This window comes from Pararge aegeria, chromosome 9 (assembly GCF_905163445.1).
Source record: "Pararge aegeria chromosome 9, ilParAegt1.1, whole genome shotgun sequence".
Taxonomy (NCBI): Eukaryota; Metazoa; Arthropoda; class Insecta; order Lepidoptera; family Nymphalidae; genus Pararge; species Pararge aegeria.
This window is the reverse complement of record NC_053188.1, coordinates 12,497,505-12,521,699: the sequence shown is the minus strand read 5'-3', so window position 1 is coordinate 12,521,699 and position 24,195 is coordinate 12,497,505. Positions and strand designations below refer to the sequence as shown.

General features: G+C 35.7%; 1 protein-coding gene across 2 annotated transcripts in view; it reads right to left on the bottom strand.

Annotated features, from left to right (window-relative positions):
- LOC120626147 (phosphatidylinositol 4-kinase beta) overlaps positions 1-24,195 on the bottom strand; it is a 52,271-nt gene that overhangs the window by 14,906 nt on the left and 13,170 nt on the right. The window contains exons 1-4 of one of the 2 annotated variants that reach the window (XM_039893467.1): positions 13,277-13,556; positions 12,276-13,188; positions 5,865-6,065; positions 681-947 (exon numbers count right to left, since the gene is read on the bottom strand). In XM_039893467.1, coding sequence (XP_039749401.1) covers positions 681-947; positions 5,865-6,065; positions 12,276-13,188; positions 13,277-13,332 — 1,437 coding nt within the window. In that variant the 5' untranslated portion in view covers positions 13,333-13,556. Of the gene's footprint in view, positions 1-680; positions 948-5,864; positions 6,066-12,275; positions 13,189-13,276; positions 13,557-24,195 lie in introns of those variants that run through there. The other variant, XM_039893466.1, reaches the window with a different exon arrangement.

Below are 24,195 nucleotides of genomic sequence, written 5' to 3'. Positions count from 1 at the left end.
CACAAAATGATAATCAGTTGGTAATGTTCAAAAAAAAATACTCTTGAGTGTTTGTTTTTTGGCTTCAGATAGTCATACAATAAATTTAGCACACTTAAATTGGTTAAATTAGAGGCCCAACTAAATAAGTTCGTCATCGTTAGTCGTACCTATACTGTTAAAAATTGCAGTTAATATGTAGGGCTCATGAATAAAGCTTTAAATTTGCATTAGGTTTTGAATCTAGCTTGATATTATGCATGCGAGTTGTATGCATTATGTATGTTTAACTAATCATACTAAGTACTATCTGGTCCGAAATTCGTCTAGTTTAATATTCACATTGACTAGACTAAATATATTTAATAATTTCTATAAAATGCCAAACGATTTGGGGTGAAAAATAACGTTTAACGTTAATATTTTTCACGTGACTGAATATCTTATTTTAAGTAATTGCACTTATACCAACGTTATAAACAATATATTTAATCGCATGAAGATGACTATACGTATAGACTTAGAAACTGGTTGTGTAGGGACATATACCTAATTATTAATATAAACAATCCTCGACATTGTTTGTTTAAGAGCGAAAACGACAGTGCGTTTTTCTCTCGTTTTCTCTCGCACGCTATTGGAAATAATTACTTCTCTTTGAGAGCATTATGGAAAAAAAAAAATAATATCATAGTACACACCTGTGATAAGCTATCTGGCGCTGGTAGCTTAGCAGTATATTGCGTACTTAATTCTTCATCCTCATGACTCCAACAGTCTCCCGCGTCGGAGTCGTCCAACGCCGAGTAGAGGGACAAGGCTGGCCACTCTGGTACGAGATTCTCTTCACTCTTCGTGTGCCTTATGGGGGGCGAGTGAGGTGCGGGGGGCGCCGGCGGAAGAAGGCGAGGTGGCAGCGGTTCGTGTCCTTCCGTTTCTAATACCTCCACGTACATTATGTACGGCGCCTATAAATAAAACACTATTAATGTAGCTGAAGCTCAAATTGTATTATGATACAAAGAAACGCTCAATCAATAGTAATGTTTATAAACGCTTAATGTCGTTTGTGGGTATGTTCTCAATTCAAAAATATATGTCATCATCTTCATCAATAGTCTCTAACAGTCCACTACTGGACTAAAGGCCTCTCTAATGGGCCCTCCCATTAGAGGCCTTTCTCCATTATTTTCCCTGAGTCGCCTCGTACGACATCCGAGGGTCGAGGTAGGGTGGTGACTGTATTGTCATATGTCGTCTGACATATGACAATATGTCGTCTGACATATGACAATATGTCGTATGGGATAGTTTTCTTGTAAAATATTTCAATCGGGTAATTCTTGTATTATTTATCTTTTGCTTTAATTTGGAGAAAATAGTTACATTTTAGTCGTTATCGTTATAAACATAAGAGTTTTAGCTGTCGAATAGTCAGAACAACTGTCGCGGTATCTGTAGTTCACACTGCAGTTTCGAATTATATTACTATTTGTATGTAAACGTGGGAACTGTTGGTAGAAACGAGGCTTCAGCCAATTTAAATCCGCGACCCCTAAATATGGGTATGCGTGTCCGTAACAGTTAACTATTACAGCGATTAACTGTTAAACAACTATAATGGCACGTAGCATCAATACATAACATTAACATAATGAAATCGTAAGTTGTATAGTAGTTTAACCCGGCTATGCTTTGCTTTTGCTTGGTCTGATATTATTTACTACTTGCTGTCCCCCGCGGTTTCACCCGGGTTAACCAAAGGTCGTAACTCATTGTGGTCTCTGTTCAAAATATCGTCAAGATCCGGGCAGAAGTTGAGCCGAAACAACCACACTTTCGCATTTCTAATATTAGTGTTACTTAATATGATTTAACGGTGACGCGTTTATACGTAATAAGCTAAAGAGGTTACCATTTATAACCTCACAGATCAATGGCATAAGTTGGAGTGTAAATATCACCCAATCCTAAGAAAAACGTAGTATACCGGGTGCTGAAATGTCAGGTTTGCAAAATACTTTATTCGTTATTATTTTTAAATTAACTTTCATCATAATAATTTTTAAAGTAAAAAAAAAATTAATAAAATTAAATAAATAATCATCAAAAATTTCAAATAAAACGTTTTTTCTAATAAATAATAAATGTTAGACGGCTTTCAAAAAGCCACAATTAACAGAAAATGATGCACAGCGCTTGGTTGAGGCTGGGACATCACCCTTATGTTAGATACATTGGGGCTAATTCTGTTGAACTCAAATCTCAGAACTGGATTAAATTGCTAAGTCTAAAAGTATTTCCATCCATTTCACAATGCTCTTTGTGGCAAGGGCTAGAACTATTTTTAGGTCAGTCAATTTAAATTACTTAAGAGATTCTTGTACAACGGAATAATTGGCAACAGTAATTTTGTAAAGATGGTTCATAAAAAAATTATGAAGACTAATAATATACCTTTTCTTAAATTGAGTAGTTTTTCTAGCGATGAAGCTCAGTCTTGTCAAGAGACTCGGAAGGCGCAAAGATACCTCCTAGTGGCTTGGTCGTTATCACATCAATAAGTGCAGGCTAGGAAGATAGAGCAATGTTTCCACTACGAGAACATTTTTTTCATAAATACACCTTATTTTCCCACATATTAATCGCTGCTTCGTGTTATAATGCCAATATAAATGTTATTTTTGACAGGTTTGATTTAAATTTGTTGCTGTATATAAAATTATTTAAATCTACAAAATCGAACATTACATTAATTACAGGAAGTTACCTATATTAAGTTGTCTGTCGGTTAAGAGGCAACGTCTAGAGCGGGACTGATTAATGTATATATGTAATAAGAGTAATATTTTTTACATCCCATTACGTAAACAATCATGGATCGTGGATACTGGATATCATGGCTGTTCATGGATGGTTTATCGTTTTTACATGCAAATTGGGCATGGCCTAATATATAATGCTGAAGAGTTTGTTTGTTTGTTTACTTGAACGCGATGATCTCAGAACCTACTGGTCCGATTTGAAAAACTATTTCAGTGTTGGATAGTCTAATTATCGAGGAAGGCTATACGCTAAGACTAAAAGGAGGATAGCACTAATGAGGAATGTTTCAAAACGGGGGTTTTTCCCCCTTTTGAGGGCTTCCGCTGCGTGCGCTGCGTTGTTGTTCCCCTTTAATAGTTCCAAAAAAAAGTCCGCGACAGCATATGTGTGTTTTTCAAGGTTGACTTAAACGAGTTCGAAGTCGCGAGGGAGTGCTAGTTCTTAATATGTTAGGTTAGGTTTCCTATTGCTGACATTGAGTTGGCAGTTTTTTTTACAGGAAATAAACCTTACACGGAAGTATTTTTCCGCCGAACCGTAAAGTTTCCGAGATAGAAATGATTATTTTTTTTAATACGTGAATATAGAGGACATTCACTCATCTGTTTAGTGTTTAGCTTTCAAAAGACGTTGGTCTTCTTATTGCCTTCTAGTGCAAACGCAAAAGTAATAATAATGCAATTAATAGGTAATACTACGTTATTTTTGGGAGCGGTCAAGGTTTTTCGTCGAGACGATACTGCGAATAACCTCAAACTTAAAAAAAGTCTTTATACTAGTACTACTGGGTTCCGTCAAATTTAACTCGAGAAAGGAGGGTACAGTGCACTCGCTGTCCACTTCAACAACCATTTTAAGTCGCGTGACATAAAGCTCACATTTAAATGTTTTTATTTAATTTAATAGACTTGTTATTGAATCGATATAGTATGTAAAGGCCATAAAGCTGTGAAATGAATACCATTTTATTTTACTAGACAATCGCAGCTCCGTACAGTGATCACGAATTCTGAACTGTAAGTATGACAACTTCTGATCAAGACGAAATCAATGACTTGGTGGTCATACTGATATGACGAAACTAAGTTAATTGAAATATGTGGTGACGGGAAATCGGAATACAGCTGTCAAAATCCTTTCTCACCCCGCGGTTGTCGCACAACGCGACTAAGGGATAATTATGAAAATTAAGCTTAATTTGCTATACTCCACGAACAACTGGATAATCTGTATGGACCGGAGCATCCTCAGGAGATGTTGACTTTACAATGAATATTTGTTAATTAACAATTGAACAAATTTATCGTTAGTTAACAAATATTCATTGTAAAGTCAACATCTCCTGAGGATGCTCCGGTTTCGGAGCGAAACGTAAGTAGAGGGTACATCGCCGAGGATCTGTTTGGTGTGGAGTATACGGATTGAAGAAATTATAGATATCACCATACTGATTCTCCTGCTGTTCGCGGATTATAGCAAATTAAGCTTAATTTTCATAATATATAATGGATTTCCGCAACGTAACGCTTGCTTCTATCCAATATCCAATACTAAGGGATTAATAACGGAGAGTGGACAACAGCGTCCTCTGTGCTACTACTACCATCTTCTGCACAGCATGGTAAATCCCTTCCGTTGGATGAGACCTTTGGTCCAACAATGGACTATTATAGGCTATGGTGATATGTCTAAAATCACTATACCAGCTGTGAACAGCGCATTTAAATCCCTGAACATAGCATATTCATCAACATCGCCTATTAAACACTGATAAAAAGACGGATTCAAATCAGTTTAAGAGTTATGATGAAAGACACTCCGAATCAATCCTCCGTGAGCGGTGGCATCGTTATGTGGTGCGTCCATCAACACGCACGAAACGTTTTTTATCCACGTTTCTGATACGTGCCGCTAAGATGTGGAACGCCCTCCCGGCAACTGTGTTTCCTGCCCCGTATAATTTGAGTACCTTCAAGGCTAGAGTGAATAGGCTTTTTCTAGGCAAGCGTATTCCAACCTAGACCTCATCATTGCTTTCTAACGGGTATGATTATCGTCAAACGCTGGCCTATCGTTAAATAAATAAAAAAAAAAAATCGCATACAAAGCTGTTAAGACTTTAAAACAACATTCGTCTTTCGTCCAAAAATTTAGTAGGTACAGTAATAAAGTCGAACACAAGGTAAATAAGTAAAAGAGTTGTCTGAGAATTTTCCGCAGCCGCTGCCCTTTTTTGACCAGCGTTCGGGGCTAACAGGTGTATTTTAAAACTGTATCCGGTATAACTAGCGAATTACTTGTGAGCAGCTAATTTTTTCATGACCATTCCGAGAAATTATGAGCGAAAACAATGTCAGGCTTTGATGGATTGATGTTTACACTTTACTGACCTATAAAAAAACCTCCGACCGAAGGAACGTTAAATACCCAGCCGTTTTATAGAAACATCTAATGCAGTGTAAGCATCCCCCCTGGTAAAATAACTTTTCTGATATTGCTATATAGCGATGAACAGGCATTTCCATACGCGCTGATTGGTAACATATCAGAGAAGGACTGAATATTGGGCCTGGTGGCCGTAAAATATGTCCTAGTCCCTCCTCTTACATGGCTAGCCTATGTGATGAAAATAAAAAGTTGTTGATGAAGTAATCCAGTAGTGTTTTGAAAATATTCCAAAATTTCTGTCTGTCATTAACAACACAGGACTCGCAATGTTTTTTCTTTTTATAGTAATATATTCATGGACCTAGTATACCGCCCTATGACCGAATATTTGCAGGCCAAGGATAACGCCCTACAAAGTTCGCTCTGTATCCATTAACCTGAGGCGTTAAGCGACATGTGTCTGTAATTGACCCACGCCATTCAGACCGCAACAAAGCATTGCAACAATGCTGCTTAGCGGCACAAATAAGCAAGGTAAGTACTTCCCCATTGCTGAAAAGAAGGTAAGTAATAAGTGGCTTTCTTTTCTCAAGTCTCTGATATTAAGGAATAAAAAGGCGTAGGTGGCCAGAGGACGATATGAAATAAATAAATAAAGATTTAGTATGTACCTTATCCTTGCTGTTAAGTACAGCGGCGGCGTGCGGTGGTATCCTGAGCACGTAGTTGGGTTTCTGATGCAGAGGTAGCCAGACACGCGCTGGCAGGTTCAAGTCAAGGGCCGCGAGCTCGGCTCTAAGGCGGCCATTCCGCCGCTCCTTGTCCGCAACGCCGGCAAGACGCCGCCCGATGTTTGTTAACGCTGTGAGAAACTGAAATACCCCTTAGTCATTGAATGTTTACACAGAGAACTAGATCATTATCATCATCAATATCAACCCATCACCGGCAGTGGCTTGCATAGAGGGTATGCACAGGGTATGCAGATGATTTCAAATGAAGAAAATCGCCAGCAAGATTTATAAATACTCAAGGGTAGGCGTTTTATAACTCTGACAATGCCTATCCTTATATTTTTTTATAACTCGTACTGAAGATTTTCTTCATTTTAAATCATCTGCATATCCTATGCATACCCTCTATGCCCGCCACTGATTACCGGCCCACTACAGGGTGCGGGTTTCCTCTCGGAATGGGAAGGGTTTAGGCCGCCACGCTGCACGCGCTGGCCAATTGCGGATTGGTAAACTTCGCAAGCATTTGAGACCAATATAGATAACTCCCAGGTAAGCGGGTTTTCTCACGATGTTTTCCTTCACGGTTAAAGCATGTGATATTTAATTGTTTAAATTAAAAACGTACATGACTTTTACTTTTGGGCCTCGTAGATGCATCAGTGTGAGTGTGCCGTTTCAAACGTATGTTCGTAGTTTCCATACCTCTTTAATGTATTCACGTTGAAGACGTATGTAGACGTAATTTTTATCGCACCACGGGGAATGCTTAATCGCTTGGCGGAAAGCCTTTGGTAGCTAGCCGTTTTTTTTAATTAAGATTCCTAAATTGTCCCAGGCGAGGATCAAACCCGGGAAAATTTTATGTTTCACGTACTTAACACATAGGGAATGGCTGATGATTTTTAGCGACTAAGCGTTCCGGTCTGTTGCCACCTAGAAACCAATTAAGGGTTTAGGGTTATGGGTTTAATGTAACTACCATACCCAGTGGCGCGACTGCCATAGAAGCCGAAAAGCCGGGCTTGCGATACAATAAATAATAATCTCTTTAAAATTTTGCTTGACTATTCCAGAATGCAATTCGCAAAATTATTAATACTTGATAGCAATGAGGAAATAAACACAATGCTTTAAGTTTAGCTCAATGACTATACAAGCATGGCGTTACTGTGGCAGGTAGACTCTGTGGTAGCAACCGACCGATAGAATGAATGAAAGTAATATATTTTTTTGCTCTATGGATAGCTACGCGCCGAAATAACGCGATCGTGCTCTGATCTCGTCTTGATGCAGGATTAGAGCTTCCGCTTTGTCTCGCTCACACTGATTGGCTTGTATGAGGCTTTACTGCCCCACTCATAGTAACTATAATGTATTCAGGAGAGACAATCTAGATTATTTCATAATTTAGTATGGATATAAAATGCAAGATTGCGAGTTGAAGTTCGTATAGATGACCAGCGAGCGAATTTAAACAACTTCCGAAAGACTTTTTCCCTTCAAAAATATAAAAATGAACCTAATTATCTATTAAAAACACCTAAAGTTCTGAGTATGTCAAGTGGTAAATAAACATTTTGGTCGTCTTTTCTAGAACTCGACCGCCTTCAAACGCACCTTCGAGCCTGTACCGTATAAGGAAACCTTCATTTATATGTTGGTAGATAATTTCAAACTTATACTAATCTCAAACTTTAAAGTAACAGAAAATCTGTAGGTACATTAATTATTCCAATCTTAATACACTTATATAAAATTTGCATTAAAGACGGAAATATCAATACATTACTAAAATAGAAAGTTATCTATGCCTCAGTTAAAAACAAAATTTACACTTGGGTCAAAGCTCACCTAACATTTGATATCATGATGACTCATATTGGTGACTAAAGATAACAACACCATAAGTAGGCAAAAAAATGAATCATTAGCTATATAAAAGCATACTCCTGGATTCAGAAATAATTGTTATCTTTTTGTTGTAGTCAGGTAAAAATTATAATTTAGAGTAAAAGTATCTAAAAATTACAATTTCATTAAAATACTAGAATTATAGTTTAAGTATGTACTTTACTACTAGTGCCCCACGGTTTCTCTCGCGTTTAATAATAATTTATAGAGTAAATAATATAGTCCATAATCTATCATAAAAAGTTGCAAAAGACATTTTGGAGTTGTCTCTTAAAAAGTTTGAAGTTTGTATTAAACGTAAGCTTATAGAAAAGTTCTATTATAATATAAAGGGCTACGTAATCGATAAAAAACTTGCTCTAACCAGGTCGCTGTTCTAATAATTTTAAACACAATGTGAGATGGTGATAACAAAAAAAAGACCCGGCTAAGTTTGTTGTGGGCTTCTTCGTAGTTTACGAATTTGAATATCGCCATCATCTCATTACCGTGTACACATTTCTCGTGTAATGTACTGGTATCAAAAATGCCATCTATGGGTCTACTTGAACAGAGATATTTTTGACTTTGACATATTTTTAATCTGACTGGTGGTTGGTATTTCATAAGATAAGCGCGTCAGGCATAAAAATTATTATCAGTTTAATAATATTTGAATGGATTTTTACAACATTTCCAAGTCAATTACCTTGTATTGTAACAATTGTTCTCTTTACGTTATGAGCTATGACTTACTTTAAGCCGTTATTGTCACAAATACCTGCCCTGCTTTTTTAAGTCCAGGCTGATTTTAGTACTATACAGAACACATTTAACATACAATTACATTGCGTAACAAAAATACAGTGAATATGAGATATAGATCTTTGTTTCAGCATTACTTTCTAGCTAGTTTCAAAGCTAAAGGGCACTTCAAAAATATTATGATTATTCTACTCTGAGGACTTTGCGATCCCAACCCTCAACATGGAGAGCAGAAAACATCAAACGTGTCCCTGGGAATGGCTAAAGAGGCCGTGGTCAGTGGAAATTTCTACAAAAGACCTAATTATATATATTATGTCTAGCATTAGACGACCGTTGGTTGAGATAATGATGTATTTGTTATACGACATTTTTGTAAATAACGCTTACATACGCCATGCATCACCGGTTTCAAGAAACTCAGCGGAATTGGCAAGGAAAATTTAACATATTCCACGTACAATGAATACCACGTACACGCTAATCCAAAAAACTAAAAATAGGTTATCTCAATCCTACATTAAATTGGTGGAGACGTTGACGATGATGATTGGGAATAAGGAAGGTAGGTATACGAATGATTCATTCACGGTAATTAAAGCTTAATAAACGAGGGAGCACGAACGTGAAACTCCTTACTTATTTAAGCCGGAAATTCAATTACCTTTATGTAAAAATTACATCTTTATGATAACAACATTATCGTCTGCTTATACAGCATTTATAATTTGAATGGTTTGTTTAAACAAGAAGAATCATCCAATTAAATGTTCTATAATTAATTTTAACAATTTTTAATTATTATAACTTTACGAATATACTCCGACCTTTGTACTATTATAAAACTGTATTATGCTAAAACTAAGTAAAGTAATTAATAGTTACCACTTAATTAAAATTGTTAGTTCTGTATTTGGTATTACTTTGTCTCGTGTACAACGTAACCCCATAATCCAAGTGATTTACTGTTTCTCTGCTCGGTAGATATCGCTTTTAAGCGATAAGGCTTCCCATTTTACCTTTTCATTTATCTTCTTATATTGTTGATATAATTTCGTTGTGTCTTATTCATCATTCATTAATTATTAAATGCTTTAATTGTAAAAAAAAACTCTGCAGATAATATATTGAGTATACAAGCTGGCATATGTTTGTTCTACAACGCCTTAGTAACCGTTGTTCACCATGAACCAAAACTATTAAATTATGTAAAGAATGCATCACCATTATAATTAATTCTATTGTATCTGCAGCAGGTATTATAGGTGTATATAAATGATCACCAAATATATTATTTTTTACTGTCGCAAAGCATACTAGTAACTATATATTTAGTTCGTCAAAATAAAAAAAAAAAATATTTTCTATATAAGAATTATCAAATTAAATGTTCTAATAAACAGGATATTTTTATTGCCACTAGGGATACGTTGTAGAAGTCGCTTTACGGCGTCTGTTTTTTATATTTGTAACACTTTTTCGTTTACTTAAAGAAGTCCTTATTGCATCTTTTCTACCGCCTGCACGGCTAACATGGGCAGGAGAAAATTATCTCCCTGGGTAAGATATAAATTTATCTTCTCCCACAGCCTTATCAACTCTCAGCACAAATGGATGTCATATCCAAATAATATATGTGTATTAATAAACGGGGGTAAACTTCTCCTACTCCATATTCCAGTGTTTTAACAGGTGGACACGTTAATTATATCCCCTGTCAGGGTATATAATCGGGGGATATAATTTTTGTCTCCCGCCTGTGCCAGCCCTGCAGGTGATCTTTTAAGGGAAAAATATTTTTTGCGTCGGGTGCAACATTGCATATTTCAGTAACAAAATCGTACTTATACAGCAGTTAAAAAGTACAAAACCCTAGTAACTTTTACCCTAGTAAAAAATATTATGATGTAAACAATGGGTTTAATTATGTTATCGCAACAACTTTAATCAATACATAAAGTAATAGATGTTAAATGATAAAAGTCTATCAATAGATGGCAAATGGAATGTAAGGATTTACGTAACTTTCAATCAATCTTCCAAAAGATAAAACTCACTGTAATGAAAACCTAATTAAATGCTTCTACATTATATGCTAATTCCATTCATTGTAAGTAGAAATTTCGAAGAATGAAGACGTATTTAACTACGTTTATTATTAGTATCTATTTTTACTAATATTTTTTTTATTTTATCTTAGCTATATTTAATTTAAATTATATGCATATATATAAATAAAATACTTGATACAACAACATATTAATTTATAAGTGAAAATAATTTATTTTTAAATAAAACTGTATTCAAACAACGTGTTTGTAAGCTTTAATATACAGTAAGAATTCCTGAATTTGACTCCAATTAATTAAATATTTTACTAAAGAACTTTAATGGTTTATCCTTAACAACAGCCTTCAGCGAGGTATTAAAAGGTATCATACATTATCACTGACATATATAGAGTTGAAAGTAAAACAAATTGATAATAAAACTCTACATGATTTCAATATTAAATATTTGACTTTGACATTTGCAATGAATTGTTTAAAACTAATTAACATTGTTTTTGTAGCTCGTAACGGACTTTTTGTAAATAATATAAAGATCTTTGATTTTATTAAAAGGACTATTAATTGCTTAAATGCTTCTTTAGTATTTTAATCTGTTACTTTTTTTTTAATTATAGGTTATTTAACCGTATTTTCCTGTCAGTGGCGTGCACTGGGTTTCTTACCAGGGTATGCATACAGCAGCAAAATTGTATAAAACGGCTAAAATTCGCTAAAATTCCTATACGAGTTATATTTACATTTTGGGGTAGGCAGTGCTTTTGTGCATGTATGAAGTGCACGCCACTGGTTCCTGTATTTCTATCATTTCCTTTCTGTAGCTATGATATGGCTATTTACGCCATTGGTTACCAGATACCATTAACATGTCGTTATGTAGCAATTAGGCAACCAAATTATTGTATTATTGTCCTTATTTCGTGTTTTTTGTACTTTATTGTGGTGTACGATAAAAATCTACACATTTAACTATTTATAGTCTGAACCAAGTTTGATTAAAATAGGTCAAGTTAAATACGAGAACGATTAGCCTTATTAACGCAAGTGCATTTAATATTTTCTCTTGGTTGACAATAGGGGTGATTATCACGTTCTTACTCCATTGTTTGAGTTAAGTTGTTTAAATCACACACAATTTTTTTTATTTCTGTACAAGTTAGCCCTGCAATCTGAGATGGTAGCGGGCTAATTTGTTAAGATTATAGCAGTAATATTAAATTAAACCCCTACCCCTAATACATTTCAACGCGATATCGTTTGACAATCAGATGGCGCAGTGGGCAGCGATCCTGCTTTCGAGTCCAAGGCCGTGGGTTCGATTCCCACAAATGGGAATTTTTGTGTAATGAACATGAATGTTTCTCAGTGTTATTTATCGTACCGGAACGCTAAATCGCTTAGCGGCACGTCTTTGTCGTCTTTTGGTAACTAGCCACGGCCGAAGCCACCCACCAGACCAGAGAAAATTCAGAATTTATCAATTTCAAAATGGCCCCTGCAGAGAATCGAACCCGGGATTGGGACAACTTCAAACCACAACGCTCACCGATGCGCTTGGGAGGTCGTTAAAAGCTAGTTTTATTATACGGCACACGCGCGTCTGATAAAGATGTTTATTTACCTGTAGCTGCGGTGCTAGCCTTGGTGCCCCGCAAGAGCATTGCGCCCCGCACGAGCACTGTTCCCCACAGAGGCAGCCATTGTCGAAGGCACGGCCAGACGCAAGGTCTCCCAAGTGCCTACCCGTCGGCGCGGCCAGTCTCAATGCAGAGGCATCAGATTGTGATCTGTGGTGACCTCTTCGGGCCGCCGGCCTAATTTCTTCGGCGAGAATAGAATCCCTCAGTTTTGTCGCTCTCGATCTCTTAGCGTCACCACAAAAAGCAGTCAATAACCACGCTAATCGTAGCGAAAATTCCGCACTTTGTTTACACCGATACACCAAATAGGGTCGCAAAACGTCCGCTACGTCTCCCATTTCTATATACATTGTCGCTAACTGCGGGAGGTAAAAGTCTACATCTTCATGTGGGAATGAGAACAGTTTGTTAGCTAGGTATGTCTGCACACCGGGTTCTTTAGAATTGAACAAATATGAAATCGCCATACTCATATCAAACATTTTGCTTTCGAAAAGTCGGAGGAGAAAGTCTTTTTTTTTCGACGAGTCTGAGACACACATTGTGTTAACCAGTGGTTCGTCAGCATTATAAGGTGGGTCCGGGGGTTTATCGGATTCTTCAGGGTTGCCCGAATCGAGGCTTTCCCTCGATCTGGCGGCAGCCGGAGGTTGCGGTCGGTCATCATCGTTCCCATCGGGCGGAGTGTGAATGCCGGAGTCATCGGACCCGGTGGGCACCTCGGGCGGCAATGCGAGCCTGGGAGCGGGCGCTTCGTTCGAAAGACGAAGCGGAGCGCCCTCCGGCGACGTCGGTGTCATATCCTCTGGTATCCGCTGAAGAACAGAATCCAGGGATCTGTTCCTCTGGTGGCCGCATCCTGGTGGCGGCCCACTGGCTTGGCTTGTCAAATGCCTAAGGACAAAGGAAACATCTCGTTAAAATTTATGTTTCTTGGAATGCAAAATATATAATTAGGGACTTTGTTAATGTTTTAACGCACTTTTCAAACGGATCTTCATAATATCGTATTCCTACGACGATAATTTTCTTAACCATTTGTAGAGTATTCTCACAAGTACACCTTTAGAAATGAGCTTTCACAAACACTTAACTAAATATGTAAGATTGCATTATATTAATATCGTTAGTGTCTATCCACGAACATAGTTATAGTATCCGGCCAAGGCAAATCGTGAATAAGTAGCTTGTGCTAACAGCGCGCAGCGCAATGTTTCACAGCACGTAATTAAACACTGTAGGCATCGCGAGCACACGTCCAACTTCACCGTGGCTTTGCACTAAACTGCTTTACGCAATCGTATACAGTATACACTCCGCATACCATTCCAATAAGGATCACCTCGATTACGCCAGCTGGAACGCGACTAGACAATTGACTAAACAATAAATCTTCGCCGTTTTAAAAAAACTACTAAAGATATTATTTGTACTCGTGTTAATATTTAAGTATATTAGGTATTTACAAATTTTGCTGTTTTTGGATATACCATGTGAAAGTCTGATAAAGAACTATTATATTTAACACGAGAGTTTATATTATTAGTTGGTTTCTGCGGATCCTCACTTGTTAATGTTCAATAATGGATTGAGGTCCTCTCTTTTAAGTTTTGCTCTTCTACGGGTTGATGGGCTTATGAGAATAATTATTAGGTACCACATGTGAGTGATAACTGATAATAATTGGCAATGGGATTAACGTGCTCTTTGAGGCATTTCTTTACAATGTTTGCCTTCACCTGACCCAGGTATTTAATTCAAGAACCCGTGATCCGTACTTATCATGCCAACCACTAAACCAACGTGGCAGTCTACTACGAAGTATGAACATTGTAATTAGTATTCAATCAGTAGGTATATTAAAGTAGTTCCTTATTAGACTCACTCTATCAACTCGTGATAACTACTCGGAATGTTGAGCATGAACTGGTAAGTTATTATCGTTAGTAAACTTGCGTAAATGGCACGTGTGTGTAGTCTGTGATATTTGTTCTAAGCAGTTGCATTTGTTCGTTTTGTTCTAAGCAGTTTGTTTGCATTCGTCAGTAGGGCAGACGGGCATAATGCAAATGCTGTGGAGAAAGCGGATATTTAAAACTTTATTTTTTAATTTCACTACATGTTGAATCTTTACCTGCAATCACACTCTAGTACCTAAGTGATGATGCAGTCAACGATGGTAGCGGGCTAACAAGTTAGTGATATGTCAGTTAAATTAAATCAATTCGTTAAATCGCGGCATGGCACCGTATTTGCCGGTAGGGTTGTAACTAACCGCAGCCGAAGCCTGTATACCAGAGCTGAAAAATTCTAAATTCTTAAATAGGACTCCTGGCAGGAAGAAGCAGGAAAAACTTCCACTTATAATTATTAAAACTTCAGCGCTTAAACGCTGCTCCAGAAAAGTCGCGAAATGAGATACACAGCACATAAAAATGATATATGTAAAAAGTTATGATTTATACACGAAAAAAGTTATTCATAACGTTTAAAATTGCCAACGATTGTAACTGTACATTTGGCTTGACGTGAAACTTGCAAAAAAATGTAGTTTTAATAATTACGTAAAGACAAGCCATTCATTTACGCGAATACTCCCCACGAAGCGCGAGTAGAAAACGAATTACCTAACTTCGTATTTTTGGATTGTTATCGGGCATGAGCCTAAGTTGCGTGTCTGCTGAACAGATGTGGCATTGATGAGATAACCATTAACAGTAAAATGTTAGAGACATTTGCATGATTTTATGTTTTATAATATTAAGTACTGGCTGTTGTGCGCAAGATCGTACGCGTTTTTATTTTTTGTTTTGTATTAACCCTTTAACTATTTTTAGCCAGGGATAAAACAGGCACTTTTCGCATTTATAATATGAGTATGTATTTTGTTTTTAATTTTCGGACTGTATGACTGAATATAGTAGGTACCTATAAAGTAGAAAAACGTCTAGTCACAATTAAGAAAATTAATACTTCCTTGACAAAGCAGTTTTCTCAACACGTCTTATTCTGTTTATAGGCACATGGGCAAAAAGTTAGTGAATGAAGTGAATACGTATTGTTCGATCGTTAATGATAACAATCCGAGTAGAAAACTATTCAGGGAATCGGTACACCACTTAAAGCGTCACACTTCAGAGCAATAATTTCAATTAATACTTTGTTTATACTCAGCGAGCATTCTCTGACATACTGGCCAATTGATGAAGCGGTTTGAATCAATTGATATTATTAATTTTTATGAAGGCAATATAGCTGCGCAAGTTGAGTTTAGTTATCCCAAGTAGGTAGTTTATTAGATAAACACCTAAGCTAACATAACTGCAAACAAACAAGCTCTTTTGGTAAAGACAAAGTCGACCAATGAACCCCAAATCCGGTGGAGGATGTTATAAGAATGGAATTAAAAAGTAATGGAATAATTTCGTTCCGTTGGTGGAGTTGTACAGAAAGCACGGGAGGGTCGCGGTATGCTAATGTCACTGTCACATGTCAATTTTCAATATCTCATAAGAAGCTTATGTTTGTTTTGAGGACACACCAAACCACGCAATACATATATGCATGACGTTCGAAGATGAAAAGTTCAAAGCACGACGCAGAGTTGGATTACCACTTTCGGTGAAGAGCAAAGAGGTTTAATTAATAATTATGTGACAAATATGCAAAGACGACTGAAGGGTGTGAGTGAATAAAGCCTGATCTGATAGCTTCCTTCCGGGAACCTTTCACATTGCGGTCCTGAGAAGGACAGCAAGTAAATAAATAAAGTTTGAATAGGTCATCCATCCCAAGATGCTGTGAATCTGTACATAGCAGTATACATACATGAGGATTTATTAAGTTGTAAAAGATAAATAATATGCACAGTAGTTATCCAAACTGAAAGTGCCTGCATTATTCATAATGAGAAATTAATTCTAATATTTTCTAAATGACATTAACAATTTAATCTTTTTTTAGAAATCATCATCTTCAAAGACAAAAGAGATTGTTTAGGATCTTCAAGGCAGACTTCCGCTGAGCATTTATAGCCTTTGCTTTCATCTAACTTGAGTTTTCACCAAGCCATGATAATTATAAGTCGGTCAGATATGATATCTGTATGTAACCGTGAACAAAGCGCGAACTTTTTCAACCTTGCCTTTTTATTTTACGGAGGTACTCACTTTCTTGTAACGCATGCGGATTATATTTAACTTATGATTGAGTAAATTGCCGGTTCGGTCGGCCCGGAGTAAAAATCGTCTGCCAAACATGGGTTTGGCAGACGATTTTTACTCCGGGCCGACGTTTTTAACGTGCTCTCCAAGGATGGCCTTGGAGAGCACGTTAAAAAGTTGTGTCTCGGTTGTTATCACTATAACATGTTATAAAATGAGGGTAGCCCACAATGGAGCAGCGTGGTGGGTCTATGCTCTAGAAACCCTCTGTCCAATGATATAGGAGGCCTGTGCCCAACCAACGAACGAACGGGCCTGTGTCATTATTAGGTATGATAAATAAATATAAAAAAATTTGAAAAATAGTTGATCGAAACTGCAAATTTTCCTACTAGATGACGCAACAGTCGCTATAAGACTGATGTAAAAGGCATATACTAGGCATCGACGGTAGGAGAGCTCAATTGGAAAAAGCGCTCAGGCCGCGATTGCCAGACAGTCGCAGGTTCAAATCCTGTCAGTTCCGAAAACTTTTATGTGCATTTATTTTATTTTTATAAAATTTATATTTCCTCCAGTGGTAGAAACACTAATAAAAATAATAAAATTATATAGTTTGTACATTTATAGGCAACGTAGCATATAGATAATTACGTACCGTCATATTGAATAGTGCCACTAGATTAATATGCAACATATGTACTGTTTGCTAATAACGAAAAAGATTGCCCAAGTAGTCTTAAAGGCTTCTGGACCGTAGCAAGTGTTACCTAAGCGCGTTCTTAGTTACAATGTTACAAGGAAATAAAAGGTACACATTAAAATAATATACTTTTTCACTTAAAGTCGTACCTACTTTAGGCTGTGTAAGCGACCTAAAACTCGTTTTATTTGACTTTCAGGCTGTGGGTTCTAGTCTAGTCTTTCTGATCATAAAGCGAAACTTTTTTGAGAGGATTTTTGTTTAAAGCAAAGTGTAGAATATATTAAAATACTACATTGTTTATTACTATTTTTATATAGTTTATCTAGTTTAAAATGTTTGCTTCCATTTCTTATCTTCATAAATATTAATTTATTCCTTTATGCTTCAATATCCACATACTTAAAACAAATCACAACGACATACAAATAATTTTACTTGCCACGTGGTCTTCTTAGTATGTGTTCTACATTTAATCTGTTTTAATTTCGTTATATTTGCTTTCTAATTATTTTATTTAAGAGATATTTGCACCTACAAAATACTAGTATTTAACCATTATTAAATGGGTTATAATAGAAATGTACGAGTCTTATTTAAATTTTTATAGGCCTGGCTATCAGTATGATGTACCAATAAGAGAGTAGGCGATATGATTACGTAAAACGTGTTCATGTCAACTTTGCAGTAAGCGTGGAAATTCTCTGAGGAGAATAATAGTTGTCCACAGCAAAAAACAATTTAATTTATTTGTTTGTATCAGATCAATAAATTAAAAACCACCCACTTTTAATGTAGTGTACATACTTCTACTAGACAAGCTCTTTAGAAAAAAAGGTTATGCGTCATATTGTAGTTGCGGCAATCTTGATTTCGAAATTTGTCAGAATGTATAAGATTCTTTCTATACGCATATCACAGTAAATATAGTAAAGTTATACTGTGCCCATATTGAATAGTGTAAAATCGATAATCCGATAAACACTCCCGACTAACCTTTCGAACTAATAAAAAATGAACTACCAAAAACTAACAAAAATTGCACTTTGCCGGCCTGTCTTCATAGAACTTTTTATAATTATTAATTAAAATAGCAAACATCCACAAAATTATAACTTTCATTATTATATTAACCTTTATTATATAGGTATTTTCTAGCCAATCATAACGAGGCTTTGGAGAATATTATGAGAAAGTTGTCTCTCTTAAATCCCAGGAACAATTTTAAGGCCTTCAGTTTCACAGCAAATTGAGTGACTGACTGGTGGAGCAATGATGGAATGTTTATTGGGTACAGGAGTCAGCACACTGGTATGTAATCTAATAAATAAGTAAGCCCATTCAACATATTAACGGTAACCGCCTGTACGCAGTACGGCTTCAATGACACCGGTCTTATGTCACATTATAATACAATTGATATAGGTTCAAAGATATTTATTTCCATAAAAGACACACGTCACTTACATGGAATGGCACTGGTCTTCTCCCACAATGAGAAGAGGTTAAAGCTTTAGTCCACCACGCTGGCCCAATGCGGATTGGTGGACTCACGATGTTTTCCTTCACTTAAAGCTGGGATTCGAACTCGGCACCCCGAAAGGAAGTCGAAATCCATACATAATACATATACTAATATATAATAGTATAACTGCGAAAGTGTGTTTGGTGGTTTTTCTATACTTTTCGCTCTAACTGAGCAACCAAGCGATTCGATTTTTAGCAACACTACTTGAGGAATAAACGCGAACGAAGAACGCGGGAAAAAGCTATAAGGTATAAAAATATCGCGGTGTGATATTATTGATAGCGCCAGATTCACTATTCCCTGTAAAGATTATAAAAGAAATAACAAATTCCTAAAACCGCTTTTTTATGTTCCTAGAAAATTAATCTTACTTGTAAATAGGAACAAATAAGACGTAACACGATACGAGAAAGTTGTATTTTTCCATACGCTCCCGAACATGAGATACATCGCACATATGCAGACTTATGCAGATATTTGTACTCGTGCATTTTATGTGAAAGCTTAACACTTCCTTCATTGAACGACTCTTATTACTGCAATAATAAATAACTAAGTACTTACGATTATTATATAAAGGGGATATTATAATCATGCGAATGAAAAATTATATGGCTACTCTTAATGAAACACTGTTATATTTAATTGAGAAAAATAAACTAGTGATTATTTATTTAGTAAAAATAAATAAAAACATACTGAGCAAATTGTTAAAGTAGGTGAATAGAAATATCTTTTGTGGGCTAATTATATATCGAGTGTGCGACTAAGGTAGTATTTTTATAATAGCGCTATCTTGGGACGTTCGTGCCATTGAATCTATTATCACACAAGTATTTCACGTTGTTCAAAGGGTATATTCAGTAGGGTAGTAAATAATTATTAGTTCAGTAAATGCTTAAAAAAGGTAACAAACTCATCTCGTGAGATATCTCGGAAAATTTAAAGAGTTCCTCCCACTGGCATTATATCAGCGCAAACCGCCCGGGCATCATTCATATGTATATATTAACATAGAAGCAATCCCTGCTTTAGTTCCTTCATATACAATATTTGGTGTATGACGAGGCCTTATTATATTATGTATTATACTCTGCATTGTTTGACCCGTGATTGATGATTCGGTCGTATAATTTATTATTGTTGGATCTAGGCCTTACCTACACACACAAGTTTAGCTATATATTATAGTTAACAAAAGAAAAACAGTGACACGTCGTTTCTGTAAGCAAGATATAATTAAATTACTTCAAGATTATAAGAGCGTAAGAACTGAAAAATTGCAAATTAACAACTTACGATGACCGTCAGAGTCCGTCTTAGAGAGACTTAGTAATAGGGTCCCGTTGAAACCCTTTGTGTGCGGAACCCTAAAAAGGAACCTGTTTTGTCTGGTACGCCCACCAGTCTAATTGTGACCATTTTATAATAAATTATTCATAATTTTAAATGTGCATGAGTCATAGTCTCAAAAAATAAACGTCAGCTTTTTAATTGCAAGCTTGGTTGATCAATGGCCTAACTTAGCTAAATCGTGTACTAGGTACTTATACGGTAATAAACGCCAAACTGGTAGTTAAGCAAAAATAAATAAAATATTTTGTGTTGAAGTAATAATAGTATGCCTATATAAAGGCAAAAATCTGACAGCTGCCCAGGGGATAATTTAGCACAACCACTTCTATCTTTTGCCCGCGTACTTCGTCTGCGGTTAATACGATTTTTTTTAAATCCCGTGGAACCGTTTGTTTTTTTTTCGGAATAAACAGTAGCCTATGTTGCTCTACGTCTCTTCAGCTAACTTTATGCGAAAACCAAGCTGATTGATTAGTTGCTTAGTTTGGAAGGAAAGCAAGGAATGTCCTTTGTCCTTTGACAAACAAATATACTTTCGCATTAATAATGTTAGTAAGGATTATACTAATTCTGGTATAAAATATCTCCTTTTAAACTAGTATTCCAAATTCATTTATTTGAAGTCTAGAGAGACTTACTCTACACTTTTGAAACCACAAGTGTGTATATTTACAATGACTCTACCAAATCTAACTACTAATATTATAAAGAAGATTTTTGTTTGTTTGTGCCGAATAGGCTCCGAATTTACTGGTCCAATTTTTACCAGTTCTTGGCTAAAAGAAAGTTTAACTAATAGTAATACGAAGTAATTATTATAAAAAAAATAATTGGAGATCCTGAATCCTGATTATGAAGAAAATTGCAATAATGTAACACAAAGTAGCGCCGTTTTGCCTGTAAAATTCATTTACTCGTGCGCTGAGGAAACTATTGGTGATACATGAAAAATGTTGTAAGTACTACATATTTGCGGATCCTTGGAACACCGTTTTAACCATTGCCTACAGTACTGTGAGAAATGTAATAGCACCATGTTTTTGGCTTAACTATTTTTTGATTTTTTGAGAAGATAATATAATTTCTAGTAGGTAAAACTATTGTAAAGTTAATTGAATTGTTATAATTATGTTTTTGTTTCAGTTTATATTTTTGTATTTTCTTTTTTTTGTTCTCGTTTTAATCTGTATAATTTAATCTGCTATGTATTTAATTAGTGTTATTGGTGTTAAACGTACTAATTGAATTAAAAAATAAATAAATAAATGACTAAAGTTCTTATTATGACCTACTTAAACGATCGCGAGGAAGTATATCTAACCATTATAGCTAAGGCGCAATAACAGCTTTTGTGTTCTAAAATTTCATTAGATCGCAGGTGTGGACATAAGTGGGTTGCAATAGTATCGCAGTATAAATTCTTATTATCTTATATTATATTAAGATAAATAAATTTATCATCAAGAGTATGGTAGTAAAATACTTTTAATTCATTCCAATCGGACATTTCATTTAGAAGTTATGACGAGTTTAAAAATTTAAGGCAACGAGGTAGCAGTGGCGTTCCTAGGGTTTTGAATTTGAGCAAGCCCAGTTACCTAAAGGACAAATTTAACTCGTCATGATCTCTAAGTAACCATTCTTGTTGTGCTAAATGACAAACAATATCAAGAAATCTTTGAAAAAGTCCTGCTCTCTTTAATTTTTATGATGCCTGGTAATTTGTGTCGTGTATCGCAGCCGCGTTTCAACCATTATTCTCAATAGAAAAAAAATATGCAACACCAACAAACAATTTTTAAATTAAATAAATTTACCTGTTGTTCGCCAATTATTTTCTGATTTCGCCACAGAAACAATTTGCACACAATTTAAGCTCATATTTAACAATATTTACTATAATTTGTAAGAAAACAAACCTAAAATACTATAAAATGCACTATTCAACTCAAAAAAACAATAAAAAACTCCTAACTAAGTAGTCACTAATTAATAATAATGAATCTGTCAAGTGTTAACTAGTTCAATTCGCTCGCTGGTTATCTTCACTAACTCGCAATCTGGCATTTGATCTCCATACTAAATTATTAAATAATCTAGATTGTCTCTGCTAAATACATTGAAATTTCTATGAGAGAGAGCAGTAAAATAAAAGCCCCATATAAGCAAATGAGTGTGAGCGAGACAAAGCAGGACCTCCGATCGCGTACGCTACACCCGTTTTTTTATACAAGAATATCTGTAGAACTACACCTAAATAAACGGTTCCTACAGGATGCTTTGAACAAAAACAAACGCGGTCTAGTTATCAGAATTTGTTTACAACTTTATTATTTACTTGTAATACAAGATATAATATAATCGTGAATAATCATCATAATCCAGAACCAAGACCAGATCAGAGAATAATAGACAAGGCGGGCAGGTTGCGTCAAAATTAGCAGGGTGTCGCTGATCAGCAGTGGCATATTATTTATATATGTATATAGTGATTATATAATGAATCCACCTCTTTGTATACTCATTGAGCATACCGGCACGCAAGCAGTCAAATCAGCCTACCGCAGGCGTCGTGGGCAGAGGGAGGACTCTATAGTCCAGACTGCTCCCCGCACTACACTCATTCCTTGCTCTCTGGGGCGGCCGCGTTGAGACATTATACTTAGGCCAGTGGCACAGGACCGTGGAATTTGGATATCACTACAGTTCAGCTGTGGGCGTTCATCAGCTGATATGATGATGATTATGATGATGATGATTGAGTAGAATGATAAGAGTCTAAATTTACTTATGCATACGGTTTGACAATTAATATCTAAAATATTGGTTTAATGTATCAGCTAGGTTATTCAACGTGTTACTTTTGTATAAAGAACAGTTCAAATGCTTCAAAGCAAATAAGTGTAATTAAATATAAATTGTTATTTTTATTTCGAATTTCAATAAAGTTATACCATTAACAAACAGGCTTTTGTGAAGAGATTGTAGTCATTTAGGAAAGACCTAATTTTATTGTAAATCAGGTCAATTATGTGGCTATAACCCTGTGAGTAAAACAGCCTCGAGGTGGTTGACATGACACAAAAATTATTGCGTTAAATATTACTAATGACGTTTTATAAATCAGAAATTCGTAGAAACTATCAACTACTCAATCAACATGAAAGTTTAGTAATTCTAGCTACGTCGCCTAATCTTGTGATATACCTATAACAATTGACCGATAATATTAAAGCCCGAGAAAGCGACTTTATAAAAACTTTATATACTTATACTTAGTAATTTGAGCGATCTACGCTTTCATTCATACGCAATACATTTTATTAGTGAATAATACATACCATTTCTAGTGTTCTTTTCATTACCTTAAACTTTACTTCTCTTTTCGAAATGTATATTTCTCGTAGGTAAACGATACGTGGCAATAAAGGCAGATTCGAAACGATGAAACTGTTAGTAGTTTATCTAAAAACGTTCTGAAATCCGAGTAGGTACAAGATTCCTATTGGGTACAAAATACACGAAACAAAGAAGGCTTTTAGTGGAATAAGTTTAATTTGTCGAATGTACGGTTGGGTTGGTAATTGGTTTCATGTTTCAAGTTGACAACTTGTAAGGTCCGATGACCCGAGATAGATCGTGACCTGCTTGCCAGAGACTGCTAGCTATTATCTTTATCAAATGAATTTTGTTTCTATCTATCCTTTTTGATTAAAAATTTTTATGGCAGCCATGCACAGTTTTAAGCCGCACTAGTCAAAGCAATTATATTGCTTTGCACCTAAGTTAATTCTCGTAGCAAAGCCGTCAGTATCAAACAATCATCAAATGCATAATATATGAAATGTTTGTTTCAAATATCTTTAAGGCCTGAGCAAGATAAACGTGTTAAATAAAATCAATCCCTTCATTTATTCAGCAATGCATGTTTCAAGCAAATATCCCAGAGACATAGCAGTAATACCGACTAAACGAGTACTAAATAAATAAGTAAAAAGTTTAAAAGCTGTCTGAGCGAATCTATACTAATAATTAAAAGCGAGTGTTATTGTTTGTTTGTGCTTCGTTCACGCAGCAACAGAGCAACGGATGTTTGCACAGAGTCAGTTTTAGTGACGACGACTATTTTTTATTTCAGAAAAATATACGGT